Raw genomic sequence first — 18,346 nt, 5'->3', positions numbered from 1 at the left:
TGGGGCCCACAGCGGCCCCTCCGTGGACGTAGCTCGGACCCTGCCAGGCCTCCGCATACCGCCGACGGCATCCTTCCCCTCCTCAGGATCGCTCTCCGGCCCGTGGGCACGCTGGCCGTCCTGCCTAGAAGCCACAATGGCGCAGAGCATGACGGACCAGAGGGCCATGCGGGCCGGGCCGGGAGAAAACGGGCTCCAGAAACTGCAATTCCCAGCAGCGCCGGGCCTGGGGCGTGGCGAGCTAGGAGGGACCATAAAGATCATTCTAGTCCAACCCCGCGCTTTCCCCAGACGGAAGCCTGGGTTCCGAGGTGTCGGTGTCCCAGGGGCCTCAGGCGTCGACGAGTCGGGGAGTCCCAGGCGCGATTTCCTGAACGAGGGGTCGCCGGAAGTGCGAGATGCAAGTGGGGAAGGTCTGTGCCTCGCATCCGGGGAGAGGGGCGCTACTCCAACACTGAGAGCCTGGGGGCGGGGTCAAGGGGAGTCGGCCCCGCCCACAGGTCCAGCCACGACTCCCAGCTTGCAGTGCGCTGCGCTGGTCCCTCTTCGCGCCTGCGCGCTGCCTGATGGGGGCTGTGGTCCCGGGAGGATGGGGCCCGCGGCGGCGCACCCTCGTGAGGCCCTGCGGTGGGGTCGGGCAGCCTGTCCCACGCACTTCGCCTGATTCCCCACCCCTCTACCCGGGCTCCCAAACATCGTCCCTCGCCAGCCTGGTCGGCACAGCCCTGCGTGTCGGCCCGAGAGAACAGTTAACATATGGCTTCCAGGGTTGCCTGCATTTTGAGAGCACTTCAGGGCCGAGGGGAGACGGTGGCGCTTCCCAGTCCCCTGAGGAGCTTCCTGTGTCAATCTCTGGAGGAATGGGCCCGAGAATCTGCAGGTTTTAGTACGCGCCCCCGTAGAACTACTGTCGTAGCTCGAAGGAGGGTGGCAGGCACATCAGGTGGGATATAGCATCGCTTCCATACTGTAGAGCTCGCCCAGTCCCAAATGGGATTTTAGGGGTCTTTCTCTGAAGTCATGATGGTTTAAAAAATCGATGAAAACCATATCCTCGGGTGAGAATTTAAAAAATAAATAAAATCTGCTAGAGTGGTTAGAATCTATACTAAAATTAGAAACAGAATTCCTCTCAGAGTGGTGGTGGGATGGATACTTGGGCTTAAAATTCAGCTCTGCAAGTGTGAAAAGGAACACGGGATGGTTTGTGTAATTGTTGGTAAAAGAAAGAGTGGAAACTGCCCATCAGTATGTCAGCTGATGGCCCATAAGGAGAAAACCCGAGGGCAGAGGCGTTTACAGTGACTCTGGTCACCCTTAGTACAGGTCAAAGGTGTAGCATTTAGGAATCAGGAAAGGCATTGCTTAAAGGTTCTTGAGCTGATGCCTGCCACTCTCTACTGGTCCGTCCCTCGCCAGCAGTCCCTATCCTGGCCCCAGGGGCCTCTCTAGTCTGGCTCAGTAAGGAAAATGATGCACCTCCCAATATGGTACACCCAGCTGTAGCCACCCAACTCTTGCCCTTCTGAGGACACCCGCTGCCCATCACCTGCCCGCTGTGCCAAGACAAAAGGTGCCTTCTGTACAGGTTGGAACTTCCTGGCTCAGGAACCAACGTGGGCGGGTCTGGGTTATGACGGTGCCCTTGCCCACCTATAGGACAGAACTGGTAGTTCAGGGATGATGCGGGCCGGTTCAGATCGCAGCTTGGTGTGCTGGGGGACGCAAAAGGGAGAGGGAACTTGGGTGAAATGTCGGTAGTCAGAGGAATAGTAGAAAAATTGTATTTTCTCCCTCATTCATGTGGATACATGTGTCTGCCGGGACATTCGTGAGTGCTAATTACTGTCCTGGGTCCTGCTTTGAAATGCAGGTTACCCAAGAAGCACCAGAGGGATTATCTTTGAGTCTCTTAAACTTTAGAGGAGAGGTCACATACTCAGCTGCAGAGGCCTGAGGACAACAAGAAAGAAGTGGGCCAAGTGGGGGCCATAGTATCCCCTGACTTAAGGGGGCCATTAACTAGCTCCAATAAATTGCTGCTCAGGAAGCCAAGTCCACTGCTTCCAGATTTTATAACGAAAAGACAGACAACAGGATTTGTATATGAAACATCCTGATTTTTTAATGTTGGCAACTACAATCATCCCTCGATATCCACGGGACATTGGTTCCAGAAGTCCTGTCCCCCACAGATACCAAAATCTGAGGATGCCCAAGTCCCTTATATAAAATAGCATGGTATATTTTAAATCACTTCTAGATTATGTATAATCCCTAACATAGTGTAACTGCTATGTAAGTAATTGCCCTACTGTATTGTTTAGGAAATAATGACAAGAGAAAAGGTCTGTACATATTCAATACAGACTCAACCAAAGCAACCATCATAGGTTGATTACGTAGTACACGTCAATAACAATGTAATGTTTTCTTCTGAATATTTTCCAACTGTACTTGGTTGAATCCACACCTTCAGGTAAGGGGAGAGATAAGTGTAATGGAAACATTTTTAAAAACTGTGTAGACCAAACAGAACCTTGGGCTGCCAGTTTGCGACCTTAGCTTTGGAGTAAATGGGCATAGACCCCAGCTATGTTTATGAAACCGGCTGATAGCCTGGAGGACTGGTGGGTCGGGGGTTTGAAAGCAATAGACACAAAAGTATCAAGAATTAGAATTCCTAGGGAGCAAAATCCGGGGGAAATGGGAGACATCTGTAATACTGCCAGCAATAAAAGATAAAAAATAATTAGAATTCCTGGTCTTTCTGCTACTGCTGGAAGGAATCTAAGTCATCATTTTAGGGCAGCTCTTAATTTTACAGAATAGAGAAGGCAGGGGTTTACTATTTTTTGTCCAGGGTCATACAGAGCTGGTTCCTACATGGGGATCAGACCCCCATATGCCAGCTCCCAGCCTACTGCACCCCCTGAACTACTTACCTCAAAACCAGGCTACCCTGTCTGCCCAGGACACCAAGCCTAGCTCCACCAGGAGCGTAAGAAGCCTCCCAAAGTTTGGGAAAAGGTGCCCCTTCAGACCTGAGTCAAAGTCCCCCTGACGCCTGCCTAGCGCAGCTTCCCCATTGGCTCATGGGATCTGCCCCTTCCGGATCCTCCCCCTGCCCTGCTGCTCTGTGACAGGGGACATTCCTCAGGAGGCCAAGGGTCACCACAGCACCATGACTGAGTCTGGCAAGGTAAGGAGAGCCCTTGAAAGCTGGCTGTCCTTTTGGGGGTTCTTGTCAGACCTCAGGAATGCACGACAGCACAGTTTGGAGCTGAGAGACTACACAGGACTCCTGAGGCCTCTGACCCAGATGCTCTGCCTCTGGCCTGAGGAAGGAGGCCTGGCGGGATGGGGAAGCACAGTGCTGGCGTTGACCCCTGGCCGGGGCTGGGGCCTCCTCTCCAGTGGGCTCCTGGCTGGGACCCACCGCATGGCTTAATGTACCCCTTGTCCTCTCTTTCCTCAGCCCATCCTCTATTCCTATTTCCGAAGCTCGTGCTCCTGGAGAGTTCGAATCGGTAAGAGCTGCGCCTCCACCACAAGCCTCGCTGGGGTGGGATGGGGAGGAGGAAGCCCCAGGTGAAAATGATGACCTGGGCCCTCGCCGGTTTGGCTCAGTGGATACAGCATCGGCTCATGGACTGAAGGGTCCTGGGTTCGATTCCAGTCAAGGGCACGTTGGTTGCAGGTTCCCAGGCCCCGGTGGGGATGCATGCAAGAGGCAACCAATGGATGTGCCTCTCTCACATCTATTTCTCTGTCTCTCCCTCTCCCTTCCACTCTCTCTTAAAATCAATGGAAATAAATCCTTGGGTGAGGATTAACAAACAAACAAACAAAGATGGCCTGGGACAGAGGGGTGCTCTACCAGACAGGTCTTCTCCCCCCCAGCAACCAGCATCCCCTTCTCCTGGAGCCCTCAGCACTGAATGGCACCTCCACCTAGGAAGTCCAACCAGAGGAGGGGGGGCGGGGTACCAGGCCGGGAGGGTTGTTTTTTCTCTTGGGCCCATGCCCTTCCCACCCTGCCCTCCAAAGCTCCTTAGCAACCATGCTTAAAGCAGGCTCACACATCTAGAGGACCTTGGTAACTGGCAGGAAACAGCTGGCCTTCCTCAGATCTTATCTTATTTGATCTGGCCAATTAAACAGAACTGGCCATTGTCCACCCCAGCTGAATCCTTCCCTCCCTCAGTTTAACACAGCCCTTGGCAAAGGTCAGAGTCCTAGCAGCTCCTGCTGAGGGAGAATGTGCTGAGTGCTTTTGTGTGTATAATTCTATTTAAACCTGACAACCCTGGGAGGGAGGTACTATTATTGTCCCCATGGTACAGATGAGGAAACTGAGGCTCGGGAAGTTACTTGCCCAGAGCTTCACAAGCTAGCAAATGAATGTGATGAAATCTGAAGCTGGCTCTGACTGGGAAGCCACCCTCCATGACCCCGCCCCCATCCCCCAGGCATTTGGTATTTGCTGGAGTCAGTAGGCAAGGGCACTGGAGGGCCAGAGGGCACATTTCTCCCAGAAGATGCCTTCCCTGGGCCCAGAACTTCTGCCCTGGCTGAAGGGCCTGCAGACATGGTCTCTCCCATTCGGTCTCAACCACGTTCACTCTCCAGAATGGAGCTGACCAGTGCTGAGGAGGAGCCCCTTGTCTCCCAGGCTCCTCGCTCCTCTGCCCTTGCCTGAGACCGGCCATCACCATATTTAATGCACCAGTGTGCATGGACACACCTACACACTAGCACTGACAGGGTTTCTACCCTGGCCTCGCCAGGGGGAATCATCAGAGGGGATGGAGAGGAAGCCTGGTCACTGGGGGTCACAGCAGATGCTCTGCTTGCAATCCGCAGTAAACAGAGCAGAGAAAATGGATTGCAAAATGCTTCTTCTCTAAACAGTGTCCTCTGCCTGTGTGTGTGCTCTATGGTCACGTGAGCCCCTTCCCTTGGCCCTGAGAGGCCTTCATGAGGGAATAACTGTGTGTCTCCAACACAAAGCCCTACTCGCCGCTGTTAAAGGCCCTGGAGGGGGAAGAGGCGAGGAGGACACTTCCCTGCTGTCCTCCAGCGCCCACTGTGCCAGGGCAAGAGAGGCAGGGTTAGGGCAGTGGGTGGTGCCCAAGGAAGCCGGACTGCCTAGCAATATGGAGAAAGGAGCCTCCCCCTGCAGCTTCATGTTGCCCTGGGAGCCAGAGACTGTCCCTGACTCTACTGTCGGCTGTCTCTCCTAGCTCTGGCCTTGAAGAGCATCGACTATGAAACAGTGCCCATCAACCTCATAAAGGATGGGGGCCAGCAGGTAAGGAGGCTGCCCCTGGCCACAGTGTGGGAGTTGGAGGCCTTGGAGAACCCAGCAGGGGGTGCAGAGGCCCCCTGGCAGAGGAGGCTGCTGGCTCTCCCTCATGGGAATGGCTGGCAAGCTGTGCAACAAGAGGAGCCATGGGAAGGACCCAGGCTTCAGGCTCCATACCACAGCCCGGCCTCTCAGTGCCTGACCCCAGGAGGGTGGGTAGCAAGTGTGTCCTTGCCCCATGCTGGGCCCTCTGCATGTACCTAGGTGGCCAGAGTGTGAGGGGCTCATGTACAGGCCATTGGGATGAAGCCTGGAGCTCAGCAGCCACTGGAGGCTGGGATACTGCACAGATCAGCTAGGCATCACTTCCAGCCTTCGAGCCAGGGCCTTCCCCGGGGGAGGGAGGTGTGGGGGTGGGCAGCAGGCCTGGGGCCTTTCTGCTTTAGCCAACTCAGGCCAGGCCACCCAGCCCACCAGGACCCTCTCTCCACAGTTCTCCAAAGAATTCCAGGCACTTAACCCCATGAAGCAGGTGCCAGCCCTGAAGATCGATGGCATCACCATTGGCCAGTCGGTGAGTGCAGGGCTTGGGAGGCCCCTCCAGGGAGTGGTACCCTGAAAGAGAGGGCCTCACAGCTCATCCTTGCCTGTGTGTGGCCACAGCACCCAGCTCTTAGTAGGAAGGCCACAGCCATAAATCTTTGTTAAAGGGAGGAAGGTTGGCTGGTTGCTTTGTGACGAGAAGGGAGACTCAAGCATAGGGAGAACAATTCTGCAGGATGAGGGTCCAAAAAGAGCTCACCCCCCACAGGGAGCCTCTTGGCTTTACAGGCTTCAAGCTGAGTAGGGCGAGGAGGAAGAGGAGGTGGGAGAGAGGAGAGGGGGAGGAGGAGGAGGAGGAGGAGGAGAGGGAAGGAAGGGGGAGGAGGAGGAGTTTGCAGGCCCTGCCCCTCTGGTCCAGGGGCCCTGGGCCCTCTCCTGCTCCCCTCACTGCTCCCTCTGGACAGCTGGCCATCATCGAGTACCTGGAGGAGACTCGGCCCACTCCGCGGCTCCTGCCTCAGGACCCAAAGAAGAGGGTCCTTGTGCGCATGATTTCCGACCTCATCGCTGGCGGCATCCAGCCCCTGCAGGTGCGGCACTCTCTCGCTGACTGGCCAGCCCACTAGGGGCCCAGCTTGGGTGTGAGGTGGCAGGACAGGGAGGGATTCTCGAGAACTTAGACTGGATCACATGGTGGGGCAGGGGAATGGGAGGGATCCCAGAAACCACCCACTCTGCTGGGTCCCCATTGGCACTGTAAGAAGCCCTGGGCATCCAGAGGTGTGGAAGGGGAGGGGCCCGGTGAGGGGGCGGGGAGAGGGGAAGAGAGTCTGAGCAGCAGAGCCCAGGCCGCCTGCCTTTAACCAGAGCAGCCTCCCTTTCATCTGTTTGGTAAAATAGATGGGGATTCCCATAAGATTTTTATTTTGTAAAGTCATCACTGATTTTTTAAAAAGGTAATACAACAATTCATCTGTGCTAACGCCTGACTTTGCAAATAGGCAATAGCCCCAGAAAGGCGGAGTGACTTTGCAGTCAGTCAGTTAAGTGTGACAGAGCAAGGACTGGAGCCCAGGACCGTGGCTGTGCACCTGTGCCCCCACCCCCATGTCCCTTTGTTTTTTGTAACAGAGGAGGTTGTAGCAGACAGTCATCCTCATTTTATAGATGAGGAAACTGAAGCCCAGAAGTGAAATGGCTCCAGGGGTGTGAGGATGGAACCAGAGTCCAAATCTCCTGACAGCCAGTCCTATGTGCCTTCCCCACCCCAACCCCACCTCCATATCTTACTTCCACTCCTCACAAGGGACCATGTACGGGAGAAGGGATGCAAGGGAGATATGCTGGGGTTATGGCCACACCCATCACAGCCATGGCTGTGTCCTATGTCCCCACCCTTGCACATCTCTACCAGAGTCACAGGCGTCCAGACCACAGGGACCACTGGGGCAGCTGAGAAGGTGGTTACTGAGATCACTGCCCCCACCCCAACCCCTTTAACCTTGGGGCCCTGATAGCAGGAAAGGGCTCAGAGTCTTGGGGCAGAGAAGAACAGGTACAGCCAGGGACACTTGGGAACTAAGCTTTCCTGGGGGGCTTGGCTGAGCAGGCCAGCCTGGCTCCCAAAACCAATCACAGACTTTCCTTGGGCTGCACAGAACCTGTCTATCCTGAAGCAAGTAGGACAGGAGAACCAGCTGGCCTGGGCCCAGAAGGCCATCAGTTCTGGCTTTAACGGTGAGTCCTTACTCCTCTCAGAGAAACGGCCCTCATGCCCATGGTCCTGAGCATCTGAAACAGCTTTCCAGGCTCCTTGGTCTTGACAATGGCATGGATGAGGGTGGGGGGCAGGGCTGAGGAGGCAGTGGGCTGGGCGGCATCCAAACCTGGCCTCCACCTCTGGGAAGCTCAGAACTTGAGGCCCTTTGGAGCTGGATGGCCCATCCTCTGCTTCACGCTCCACTCCAGCCAGGAAACCAAGGCCAGCAGAGTGCCAGCCAATGAGTGTAAGAGCTGCTGCCTGGGCCAGTGGCAGGCCTTTCACCTCTGGGAACAGTAGCTGGGAAACATCTCATCCCCATGTCCCTACCAACTCACTCTAGACAAGGCTGCCAAATTCCCTCCAGCTCATGTGCCCCAGCCTGTCACTCAGATCCCGCCCACTTCAGAACTATGGAGGCCAAGGCCCAGAAAGGCCAGTCTCCCCTTTCTGTGCCAGAGTAAGCTTATTCGTGTCCCCCCACAGCCTTGGAGCAGATCCTGCAGAGCACAGCGGGGAAATACTGCGTGGGAGACGAGGTGAGCCCCCCCAGGCCTGCCCACAGCGGCCTCCTGACTCATGTCGACCCTCTCCCACTTAGACTAAGCCATCCCTCCACCCCAGGGCAGGCTCAGCAAGGGCGGGGGGTGGGGGGTGATGGAGAGGAGTAGAGAGCGAGGTGGTCCTCCCTGTGCCAAGCAGAAGGGAGCTTGGGGCGCTCCTCTGCTCATTCCTAGCCAGCTGCCTCAGCAGGAAGGGAGTCTCATTCCTGCAGGTATTCACGCTGAAGATCTCATGTCTGAGATAAGGAGGTGGTCTAGGCAGCAAATGAGGGATTAAACTACTAGTAGATGATGTCTCCCTTCCCTCCCAATCCTGAGATTCTAGGGCTCAGTGCCATTGACTCCTACTGCTAAGGCCCTGGCCTGTGATAATTCTCATTCTAACCCCTCTTCCCCCTGAGGCATCTCCTTCATTCTGGGAGCCCTCACTAACGGCCAACGATGGCCCTTAACAAGCACAGTACATCCACTAAGGCAATCAGAACTTCTCTAGCCACCCACAGAATTGGTTGTCAGGGCAACTGGAGCAAGGCCCTCAGCTCTGGAGACCAAACAGGCCCAGGGAAGACAAGGAGGGGGAGGGGGCAGTGGGGATGGATGGAAGAGCCAGAAGCAAATGGGAACCTCAGGGCTGACACCCCAGTACTGCCACCAATAGACACACCCTCCCAGCCTGTGAGTCTGGGGTGCACACCCTGATGCAGACCCACCCAACTCTCTTTCAGGTGTCCATGGCTGACCTCTGCTTAGTGCCTCAGGTGGCAAATGCTGAAAGGTAGGCAAGGACTCTGCCACCCTCCCTCTTCCTCCTGGCTCTTCCCCTCCAAGTGCCCAGCCTCCTCCCGTAGTCAGCCCCTCCACCCCCACTTCAGCTACTGAGGTAGCATCTCACGCAGAGACCCTCCTGGCTGGTCCCTGTGCCAGGCCACACGAGCCACTGTGGCCTGGGAGAGACAGGCAGAGGTCTTCAGTGGAGCATCCTCTCCCTGCCCAGCTGCAGTCAGGTGATCCTGCATAGCCAGCCCCTCCTTCTAAGAGGAGGCGGCTCACCTGGTGGACACCCCTAGAGGAAACCCCCAGAGCCTGCTATCCCAGACATGCTATATCTGTGTGAGCTCCACCTCTGTTTCCCGCATCAACCCTCAGGAAAGCATGAATGGGAATCACTTTGTGGAAGGCACTGCATTGGGGACCCTTAGGGATTCGGAAATGTATGATCCATTCCCTACCCCCTGGAAGCTTATGACTCGGGTGGAGAGACAATCTCCATTTATAAATGCCTAGCACTGTGTCTTACACATAGTAGGTTCTCAATAAATAGCCATTGGTTGGAATAGGAACGGTAGGCAACAGAGACATCAGACAATACTGCATAAGAGCTAGCCCTCCCCAGAGAGCTGTCTGTGAATAAGCCTTCCACCTGCAGGGTCACCTTCCCAGCCCTTCCCTGGCCAGCCCCGGGGGCCTCCTCCAGCCCTGCCTCTGTGCTGCCCTCACCGCCCACAGGGCAGTCTCCCGTACCCCTGCTGACCTTGCCTGAGGTGGGTGTTTCTCTGCCACAGGTACAAGGTGGATCTCACTCCCTACCCTACCATCACCCGTATCAACAAGGCACTGCTGGCCCTGGAGGCCTTCCAAGTGTCTCACCCCTGCCGGCAGCCAGACACGCCCCCGGAGCTGAGGGCCTAGCTCTCAAACCATGCCCACTGGTGCAGGAGCAGAAGCTGGGCGGGCTGAACAGGCCTGAAAATGAGCAAGCCCTAACTGGAGAAGCAGAAGACTTGCACTCCTGGCCCTTGAACTTAAACTGTAGCTGTGGATCTGCCTTAACACTGAACCTCATTCTGCCTTCATCCCCTCATCTGTCAAATGCAGTCAGGATGGGGTGGGAGGATGCTGGGAGGGAGGGAAGTAGGGAGGGAGGGAGGAACATTACCTGCTCCCTAAGTCACGGTGCAGTCATTAAGGTGAAGTGAGAATGCAGACTGAACTGCCTGGTAAGTTTACCGGAGAGCCATAGGAAGTCTGTGTGCCACCTCCCAAACCCTCTACTGTACCTGACTCCAAAGAATGCCCACCCTGCAATTTGATCATTAAACTGAAGCCCAGGGCTCCTGGTTGTTCATTAAGACAGATGTTCGGGTTTTGGTTAAGGCAGTTCCCAAAGATGAACATTCTTTCTAGCTGGAATTCCCGTGCCTGGACCAGGAGAGGAAGTCACCATCCCCTTGCCCACCCTGTGGCCCCTGGGACCTAAGCCCAAAAGATTGCCCGAGAGAGTCAGACAAGATCCCGAGGAGAAGAGATATAATAATCAGGAAAGCCCAGCCAGTATGGCTCAGTGGTTGATTGTCGACCTATGAACCAGGAGGTTACGGTTCGATTCCCAGTCGGGGCACATGCCCAGGTTGCGGGCTTGATCCCTAGTCGGGGGCAGGCAGGAGGCAGCCGATCAATGATTCTCTCTCACCATTGATGTTCCTCTCTTTCCCTCTCCCTTCCTCTCTGAAATCAATAAAAATATATTTTAAAAAAAGAAGCAGCAGGGAAGAAGGCACTTGTGACCAGCTGAGTTCCCAGGACTGGGAATGGCACCCTTAAGGGTCCCACTCCAGCACTGACAGGGAAGTGCCCTTCAGCCAGTCCCTCACCTTTAGAGGCAGCGTCCCACTCCAGCACTGACAGGGAAGTGCCCTTCAGCCCAGTCCCTCACCTTTAGAGACAGCATTCTCTGGACCAATCCCGGATCAGGCACTGAGAGTAAATCCAGTCATGAATGAATGGTCCGAGAACTGGAGGTAGCCTCCTCCATGAGCAGTGTGAACAGTTACCGACCAGACTAGCTCAGGAGACCAGGCAGGTAACAGTGTGCCTTTGGTTCCCATGCCGAGCAACGTTCAAGCACAACCAGGATCAGCGGGCCGTAGTTTGCCCACGGCTGCTCTAGACCAATCCCGGATCGGGCACTGAGGGTAAATCCAGTCATGAATGAGTGGTCCGAGAACTGGAGGCAGCCTCCTCCATGGGCAGTGTGAACAGTTACCGACCAGACTAGCTCAGGAGACCAGGCAGGTAACAGTGTGCCTTTGGTTCCCATGCCGAGCAACGTTCAAGCACAACCAGGATCACCACCTGGCAGAGATGCTGTAGGGAGATTGGGGTCCCATACCTGCGATTGCATCTCCCCTGCATGGCTGAGGTTTAAATAGGGAACTAAGATATATGTGTCTGGTTCAAATGGAAGCCACCTTTCTCAGCCATGAGTCCCTTTTCTTCAGCCTTAACCCCAGGGATCTAATTCTTCTCTCTCAACCTGGGCTCCCTTGGGGCTCCTCCTTCTCTCTTGGACAACCTGGGTTCCAGACTCTAGAATGACCCAAGTGGGCCACTCTAGTTCCCGAGATGAGTTTGTCCTGGTAGAGGCAGCTCTCCCCCCAAGCTGGTCTCAAGGCCAGCGCTGGGACCACCCTTGCTGCCTTCTTCACCTAGAACCAAGGAGAGAACCAACCCAGAGCCAGCTCAGTTCTCAGGGGCCTGCAACAACTTTTCTGATGCCTCCTGTGGGTTTCAGGGACGAGGGCTGTGAGAAGTGAGGGGATCTGGGGAGATGGAATTGGGAGGGCTGCAAACAGAAGGCAGGCCCAGGGGAGCCACCAGCTTAGGATCAACTAGGATGGAAAAGCAGTGTGTGTTGGGGGAAGAAGGGGACCAATGGGATGAGTCCAGCTTGTGGCCTCACCGAATGACCACAGCTAATGAGAAAGAAGAGCAGTCTGCCTGACTTCTGGGCCTGCAGTTTTGAGGCAGAGTGAGATGATCATGTGTTGCCAGCCCTGGGGCTTCCATGGAGTCCAGGTCATCAGCATGGTTAGCTGCTCGGCTGGAGATCTGAGATTTCGCTGGCTCCAGCCCTCATAGGGAGCCATCCTCAGGAACCTGGGGCTGGCTTCATGGAAGAGAGAAACCTCTCTGCCCCTAGAGAACTTAGCTGTGCTTTAGGGGAACAAGAAAGCATTTCTGCACCATCTCCCCTGCAGGAGGGCGGCGTTCCCCCAAGCTCCTCTAGGGCTGCACTCCTGTCTCCCCTCTGTTACCCAAGTGCCAAGCAAGGTGTAGCTTTGCTCCATAAATGTCTGTTAAAGGAAAGATATCCTTCCTGTGCAACCGTGGGTGGCCTCCCTGCAGGTCTCTCTCCTCCTTCGGGGCCCTAGAAGGTCATGAAGGAACAAATATTTCCCCAAGTGCATAGACTTTTGTCTAGAGGTCAGACCAAACGGCTCCAAGAGTTAGTGATAATTAAGCTTCTATAAAGTGTTTTGAAGATTATTACCTCCTTTTCGACTCCTTCCAGTCTGCAGATAAATTCTAATTTTCAGGGGGCGAATGTGTTTCTCGATCCAAAACTATCACCCCTCTAAGGGATGTTTTCCAGTAGGGGCTTCTCTCCAAAGGCCGAGCGAGTGGTAAAAGTCCACATCAGTTGTTAGATCTATGGAGAGCAATCAGCAGGCACCTGATCCTGGCCTGGGAGGCCACAGGGAGACGTGATCTGCAGTCTTCCCACAGTGTGTGTGGCCACGGGATGAACAACAGATGTTGGGGTGGCCTGATTCTGGTAATTAGGTGGAAGTAGTTAAGTCCTGGCAAATACTTTAGAAGGATGAAAGCAGCGAGGACTTGAGAACAAAGCCAAAAATACAGGATTTTGTTCCAAAGCAATTTTTACATATCCATTAAGGAAAATAGTACACTGACTGGGCAAACAGGTGGAGACACACATTCATAAGATAAGTATTCATTTTACTGGCTCCTCCTAACTTTAAACACAACTTACTTACCTTTTGATTCCAAGGTCACAGCAGGCATCGTTCCCCTTTGTGAGGATACCTGACTAAGCTGCCGAGTACAGCCAGAACCTCACGGGTTAAAAAACATCAGCTGAAGGTCAAGAGTTGCAGTGTGTGAGCTTCCTTATATAAGCCTGAACTATGTCAGGGTCAATGATATGACAGATATGAGTGCCATTAAAAATTAAGAAATAATCTTCAGCCCTGGCCGGTTTGGCTCAGAGATTAGAGCATCAGCCCATGGACCAAACGGTCACAGGTTCAATTCCTGGTCAAGGGCATGTATCTTGGTTGCAGGTTCGATCCCTGGCCCTGGTCAGGGCACGTGCAAGGCAACAATTGATGTATCTCTCTCATGTCAATGTTTTTTTCTCTCTCTCTCTTTCCCTCCCTCCCTTCTACTCTCTCTAAAAAAATTTTTAATGGGAAAAATATCCTTGGGTGAGGATTAAAAACAAAAAATCTTCACACAGTGACATAGTCAACATACCCAAACATAACGCATTCAAGATCCTTCGTACATACAGTCTGCCTGGGCTTATTATTGGTTGCAGAGTAGTTTGGTGGTGAGATTATATCATTTAACTCACAATTATTTAGGATCTCTGCCTCCTGATACAACAGCCTCTAAAATATGTAGCAAAGGAAAGATGGAACAAGCTCATCTTGGAACCACAGATATCACTAAAGGCAATATTTAAACGGCACCCCTCTCTGCTCAGATGTGAGTCCTTCAAATTCTGAAATAGACAGCAGGGATGTACAGCATTGTAAGAGATGCCAACGACAGCTTATAGTGTCAATTTTGCAGGTGAAAATAGGCTAAATTAATACCGCCCTGGCTGAGTTAATGATTACCCTGGTGTTCGAAGTACTGGTTCCAAATTTGAACAGAGTAAATAAGTAAATTCACTGGAAAATGAACATCACTGGGGACCAAATACTGACAAAACCTGATAATGTTCTATTTAGTAATCATTACTCTAAACCAGTTTTTTCACTCTTGGGCCAAACCTAGCTCCCAGCTCATAATACTCTGCTATAAATTTAAACGCAGATGAAAGATCTATCACTAACCTCATTCTCAATATTTTCTTAATTGTCAATTTTCTTAATTTGTATAGCCTCAATAGATTAAGTTTACAGAATACCTTTCATTTAAGATGCAAAGGAGAGATTAATAAAAAATTTTTTAACGTAAATCAGGTTCATTAAGATATAACTCAAATGTTTCAGGTGCATAGTGAAAAAGTTTATTTATGACAGATTTCAAAACTCGGAAGAGAAGACAAAGAATGCACAAAAGCATCACAAAACTGTTACATAATATAAAAACACAGGACTGAGTACTTAGGAGAACCGTAGCTCAGGATCATCTGTGTGTCACAGCAACACATTCAGTTCCACAGGGTGGTAAATATGGCATTTTAAAGGAAAAACCACTCAGAGGACATGATTAAATAACAATTTGGTACAGAGCTCTCAACTTAGAAATCATAGGAGGGGCTGACAGCATTTCTCAGGATAGAGAACATGTAAAACCAATTGCAATGAGATACTTTTGTATTTTAAATAAAAGACTGTTCCCCTTTCAGACCCCTTTTTGTAATGTCAGCATCAGCACATGATATAGAATAAGGAAAGAATACCTTTGTGGTTGCCAATTGCTTAAATATTTACCAAGAAAGCGTGATCATCTTTCCATCAACGGACAGAGCTCAATGTATGGCACCACAGCAGGCCTTTCAGAAATGAGCAAAATGGCATAATGTGGTTTAGGAAATCTTCAAGCACCTCCCCCTATTCCAATTACCCTCATCCAAAGCCTGGCTTTCTTATAACCCATTACTCTGATTACAAAGCAGCTTTCTCCTGGGAATTTCAAAACACTTCCCATTATGAAGGGAGCATGGATGGGTACACCAGTCATGGGTTATAGGCTTGGACTTGCTCTTGAACAAGGCTAAGTGGAAATAATTCAGCTTGATTAAACAAACGAACAAAAATGGGACAATCATCTCAGAAAGGGATGTTAGTAGAGTTTTTAATATGTAATTTCCTAATTAAATGTACTGTTTAAGACATAAGAGAAGGAATTAAGATAATGTTTTCCAGATGACGCTTGCCTGGACCTAAAAAGCAACAGTAACAACCAATCACAAGGAACATCACAGGCAAGGCAGGTGAACCCTAAGTGAGGATGAGCGTTCAGGAGAAGAGCTCCTTAAAGCGATGCCAGTGACGAGCTCCTCCGTAAGCCTATGTACTGTAATAGTTCAAGCCAAAACTTTAGAATTGTTCCTGACCCTATATCAGAACTTCTAGAAAATATACTTTGTCCCTGAAAAGATTTCACATATAATATTTTACCCCTGGACAAGCCCAAACTACCTGCTTCAAGTGACATGCAACTGGAATTTAATCTAGAAAGTCTGTATCTCTAGATTGCTGGGCACCTTTTCCTCGTCGCTGAGAGTGAAGAGCCATGAAATTCATCCACATGCCTGGGGCCTATGAGAAATCAAAGTACATGGAACAGAAACCAAGTTCAAAGCAGTACCAGGACTCTAATGAAGAGTCTTGCTTTTGGACTTAGTTTTTGAGGGAATGACTATTTGTAAATGAATCCCACACTCAAGGCTTTAGGCAATTAATTGGGGTTCCTTAGCTTGGTGAGGAGAGATTCCAACAGGAGGGGCCTTCCTGGTTCAGGCAGGGACAATGCAGCGCTCCAGAGGGAGCAGTGATTTCTGAAATCTGGCCCCACAGCAAAGTGTTTCTCAGCCTTTGAGTCCCAAATCTTGCCCTAAGCTCATTACGTAAATAACTGGATAGATGTCAGAGAAGTGTCCACAGGGGCTGGACTGGTTAGACAGAGCGAAGGGGCGACACTGACCATAACCAGGCACCAAGAGAGCCAAGGCAGTTCTTACCCAAGGGCCTCCCCTATTCCAAGAAGACGCCAGGAACTAGCTCCCAGGGGTTCTCCTTTGCAGAATACCAAAGTCACTGCCCACAGGAGACTTGGCTCCTTCAGTGGGCCCTGAAGCCAGACTCTAAGAACGCTGCGGAGCTTCAAACTCCACTGATATTACACTTAGAGCCAGAAAGAGAATAGTTCCCACAGATGGAGGGCTTGCTCCACTTATTAGCCAACTCAACTACTTTGTCGTCCTCATCAGTACAGCACTGTCACATCCTCTTCACGCACTTGCTGAGGTTAACAAGAGTTCTGGTTGCACAGTCACCCAGCTGTCCAAATATGGGACCATAAGTCACAATCCCTCCTTCCAAGGAGGCCTCTGGCTCAAAGCTCTACTTCAAACCCTGACTGATTGCTTTATCTACTCAACTCTATGATCCCTATTATTTAATTCTGGTTAACTGGCTAAACTGAGGCCGTGGCTATCAGGCTGGCAGTGCTAAACAATACCAGAAATACCCAGGACATCAGAAAGAAACGCAAGGGGCTCGTCCCTTTCTGTCTCTCAGCTGTGTGGAAATGAGGGCCAGGGATAGGATCCCATGTGCGTGAAGACTGGGACTTTGGCCATGTGGACACTCACCACACACTGCACTGACTGCTGGAAAGCACCGGCTTGTGACTGGATTTAGACACCCATTTCCTACTTCCTCCCCAAAGAATCATGCATCACAGTTCCCTGAGCACAAACACAATGAACAGAATGACTTGCTCTCTAAAGACCATAAATCCCTTAACAAGCTCCCCTCACAACAGAAACCACCTTCCTTCGGACTGAAATTCACTTTCCAACTCTTTCCAACCACTGAGATGCCCCGGGGATGATGCTCTGCCCTTTCCAGCAGCTTCAGGAGTTCTGCACTTTGAGCCAGGTGGAAAGAGACTAGCTACAGTTCCCTGTGGATCTTTCAGACTCAGGAGAAAATCTAAATGGAAGCTCTAGCAGGTTCTGTTGGTCTGTTCCATTTACTACTATGTGTCCTTAGCCCACCCAGGTTAAAGAAGATCTGATTCCTACACCTCACAAGGAGTGTGGCTTGAGACATACTCTTATGGCTTGAGACTCTCCTATGGTGTTGGTCAAAATTAACCTATTTCATCCCTTTCTTAGCCAGAATCAAAACTAACTGGGGCCACAGTGGCACAGCTGGAAGTCCGCCTGGCTTCTTTCTAAACCTACCATTTTTTTTCATGGCACTTGACTTGTAAGTCCCAGAGAAGACAGAGATGAAATAAGGCCTGGGGCCAGGAGTACACTAAGCAAAGAAGACCTTCTCAAATATATGTCTAAAGTCAGTCCTGCTGGAAAAGACAGCAAAGTGGGTTTGGGATTTCTACAACAAGCACAGTGAGAACCAGCGAGGCTTCTGGCCTAAAGAACAGTTCCAACTAATGAACCATAAACTAAGAACTAAACAAAATCAGGCCTTGACTGGTGTGACTCAGTTGGAATATCATGCCATACACCAAAAAGGTGGTGGGTTCAACTCCTAGTCAGGGCACATACCCAGGTTGCAGGTTCGATCCCCAGTCAGGGCACGTGCGAGAGGCAACTGATCAATATTTCTTTCACATCAGTGTTTCTCTCTCTCTGTCTCTCTGTCTCTCTCTCTCAAATCAATAAAACAAAATTTAAAAGAACTAAACAAAATCAGATATGAGCAAAATTCTAGGATATATATTTGATAGCTTTCTTTGTTCCCCTCGTTTTATTGTTTTCATTCCTTACTATCAATTTAAAAAGGCAGTTCTCAAGGTGTACACAACTGTCTCACTCAGGTCGCTTTCCCTAAAACAAGTCTTTTAGGGAAATATTAGGGTCACCCAACAATGTACCTTAGGACCACATACTTTGGGATTAAAGGTCAAACTTTTGCAGAAAAGTGGTCTTAAATAATAAATATAAAAATACAGACTTTTGGGTTTCACCTAATTCTTTCAAAGGGGGACTGGGAAGGCTCATCAAAAACACATCAATTCAGGTATTTCCTATAAATTTTACATTAATATCTAATCCCAATGATTAATATAAGGCAGTGAGCTTTCAGATTTAATTCTTCCACATATATAATATAGGGGACAGTATATACATTTTCAAAATCTGAGGTTTTATTTCCTAAGTAACAGATAACAATATTTTTAAAGTGCATGAGTCAATTAAGAAAAAAATAACAATGGCCTCATTTCAAGTTGCTACCTACTTCCATTATAAAGCTATAGACTGTCTGAGGATTGAGGTTTAATGTCAGAGTCCTGAGGATGTTTCATAGAGCAAGAGAGATTACAATAAAGTCCTTCCATAGCAGCTTCACAACTACCTCACTCCAATGCTGGCACACTGGA

The 18,346-nt window shown here is 51.0% G+C and overlaps 2 protein-coding genes across 3 annotated transcripts in view; one reads left to right on the top strand and one right to left on the bottom strand.

The window, feature by feature from the left end:
• POMT2 (protein-O-mannosyltransferase 2) overlaps window positions 1-139 on the bottom strand; it is a 39,988-nt gene extending 39,849 nt beyond the window's left edge. The window contains exon 1 of the mRNA XM_014534731.1: window positions 7-139. Coding sequence (XP_014390217.1) covers window positions 7-71 — 65 coding nt within the window. The 5' untranslated portion in view covers window positions 72-139. The remainder of the gene's footprint in view (window positions 1-6) is intronic.
• A 66-nt stretch (window positions 140-205) lies between these two features.
• On the top strand, window positions 206-10,302 carry GSTZ1 (glutathione S-transferase zeta 1). Of its 2 annotated transcripts, none has more exons than XM_005860169.2 (9): window positions 206-413; window positions 3,479-3,530; window positions 5,247-5,314; window positions 5,802-5,882; window positions 6,316-6,441; window positions 7,510-7,588; window positions 8,097-8,149; window positions 8,899-8,948; window positions 9,736-10,302. In XM_005860169.2, the coding sequence occupies exons 1-9, from the start codon at window positions 399-401 to the stop codon at window positions 9,860-9,862; spliced, it is 651 nt and encodes a 216-aa protein (XP_005860231.1). In that variant the 5' UTR covers window positions 206-398; the 3' UTR covers window positions 9,863-10,302. The 2 variants fall into 2 exon arrangements, with proteins under 2 accessions (XP_005860231.1, XP_005860230.1); XM_005860168.2 differs by lacking the exon at window positions 206-413 and adding an exon at window positions 3,097-3,202.
• Window positions 10,303-18,346: the final 8,044 nt, after the last annotated feature.

Source organism: Myotis brandtii, unplaced genomic scaffold (genome assembly GCF_000412655.1).
Source record: "Myotis brandtii unplaced genomic scaffold, ASM41265v1 scaffold132, whole genome shotgun sequence".
Classification (NCBI taxonomy): Eukaryota; Metazoa; Chordata; class Mammalia; order Chiroptera; family Vespertilionidae; genus Myotis; species Myotis brandtii.
Note: the sequence above shows the minus strand (reverse complement) of the source record. Positions and strands in the feature narration are given on the sequence as shown.

What these genes read in the sequence shown, in the direction of transcription:
- GSTZ1 (XM_005860168.2), top strand. An exon ending in AATACTGCGTGGGAGACGAG is followed by an intron (nt 8,150 to 8,898) that starts GTGAGCCCCCCC and finishes ACTCTCTTTCAG; the next exon opens with GTGTCCATGGCTGACCTCTG. An exon ending in CAGGTGGCAAATGCTGAAAG is followed by an intron (nt 8,949 to 9,735) that starts GTAGGCAAGGAC and finishes TCTCTGCCACAG; the next exon opens with GTACAAGGTGGATCTCACTC.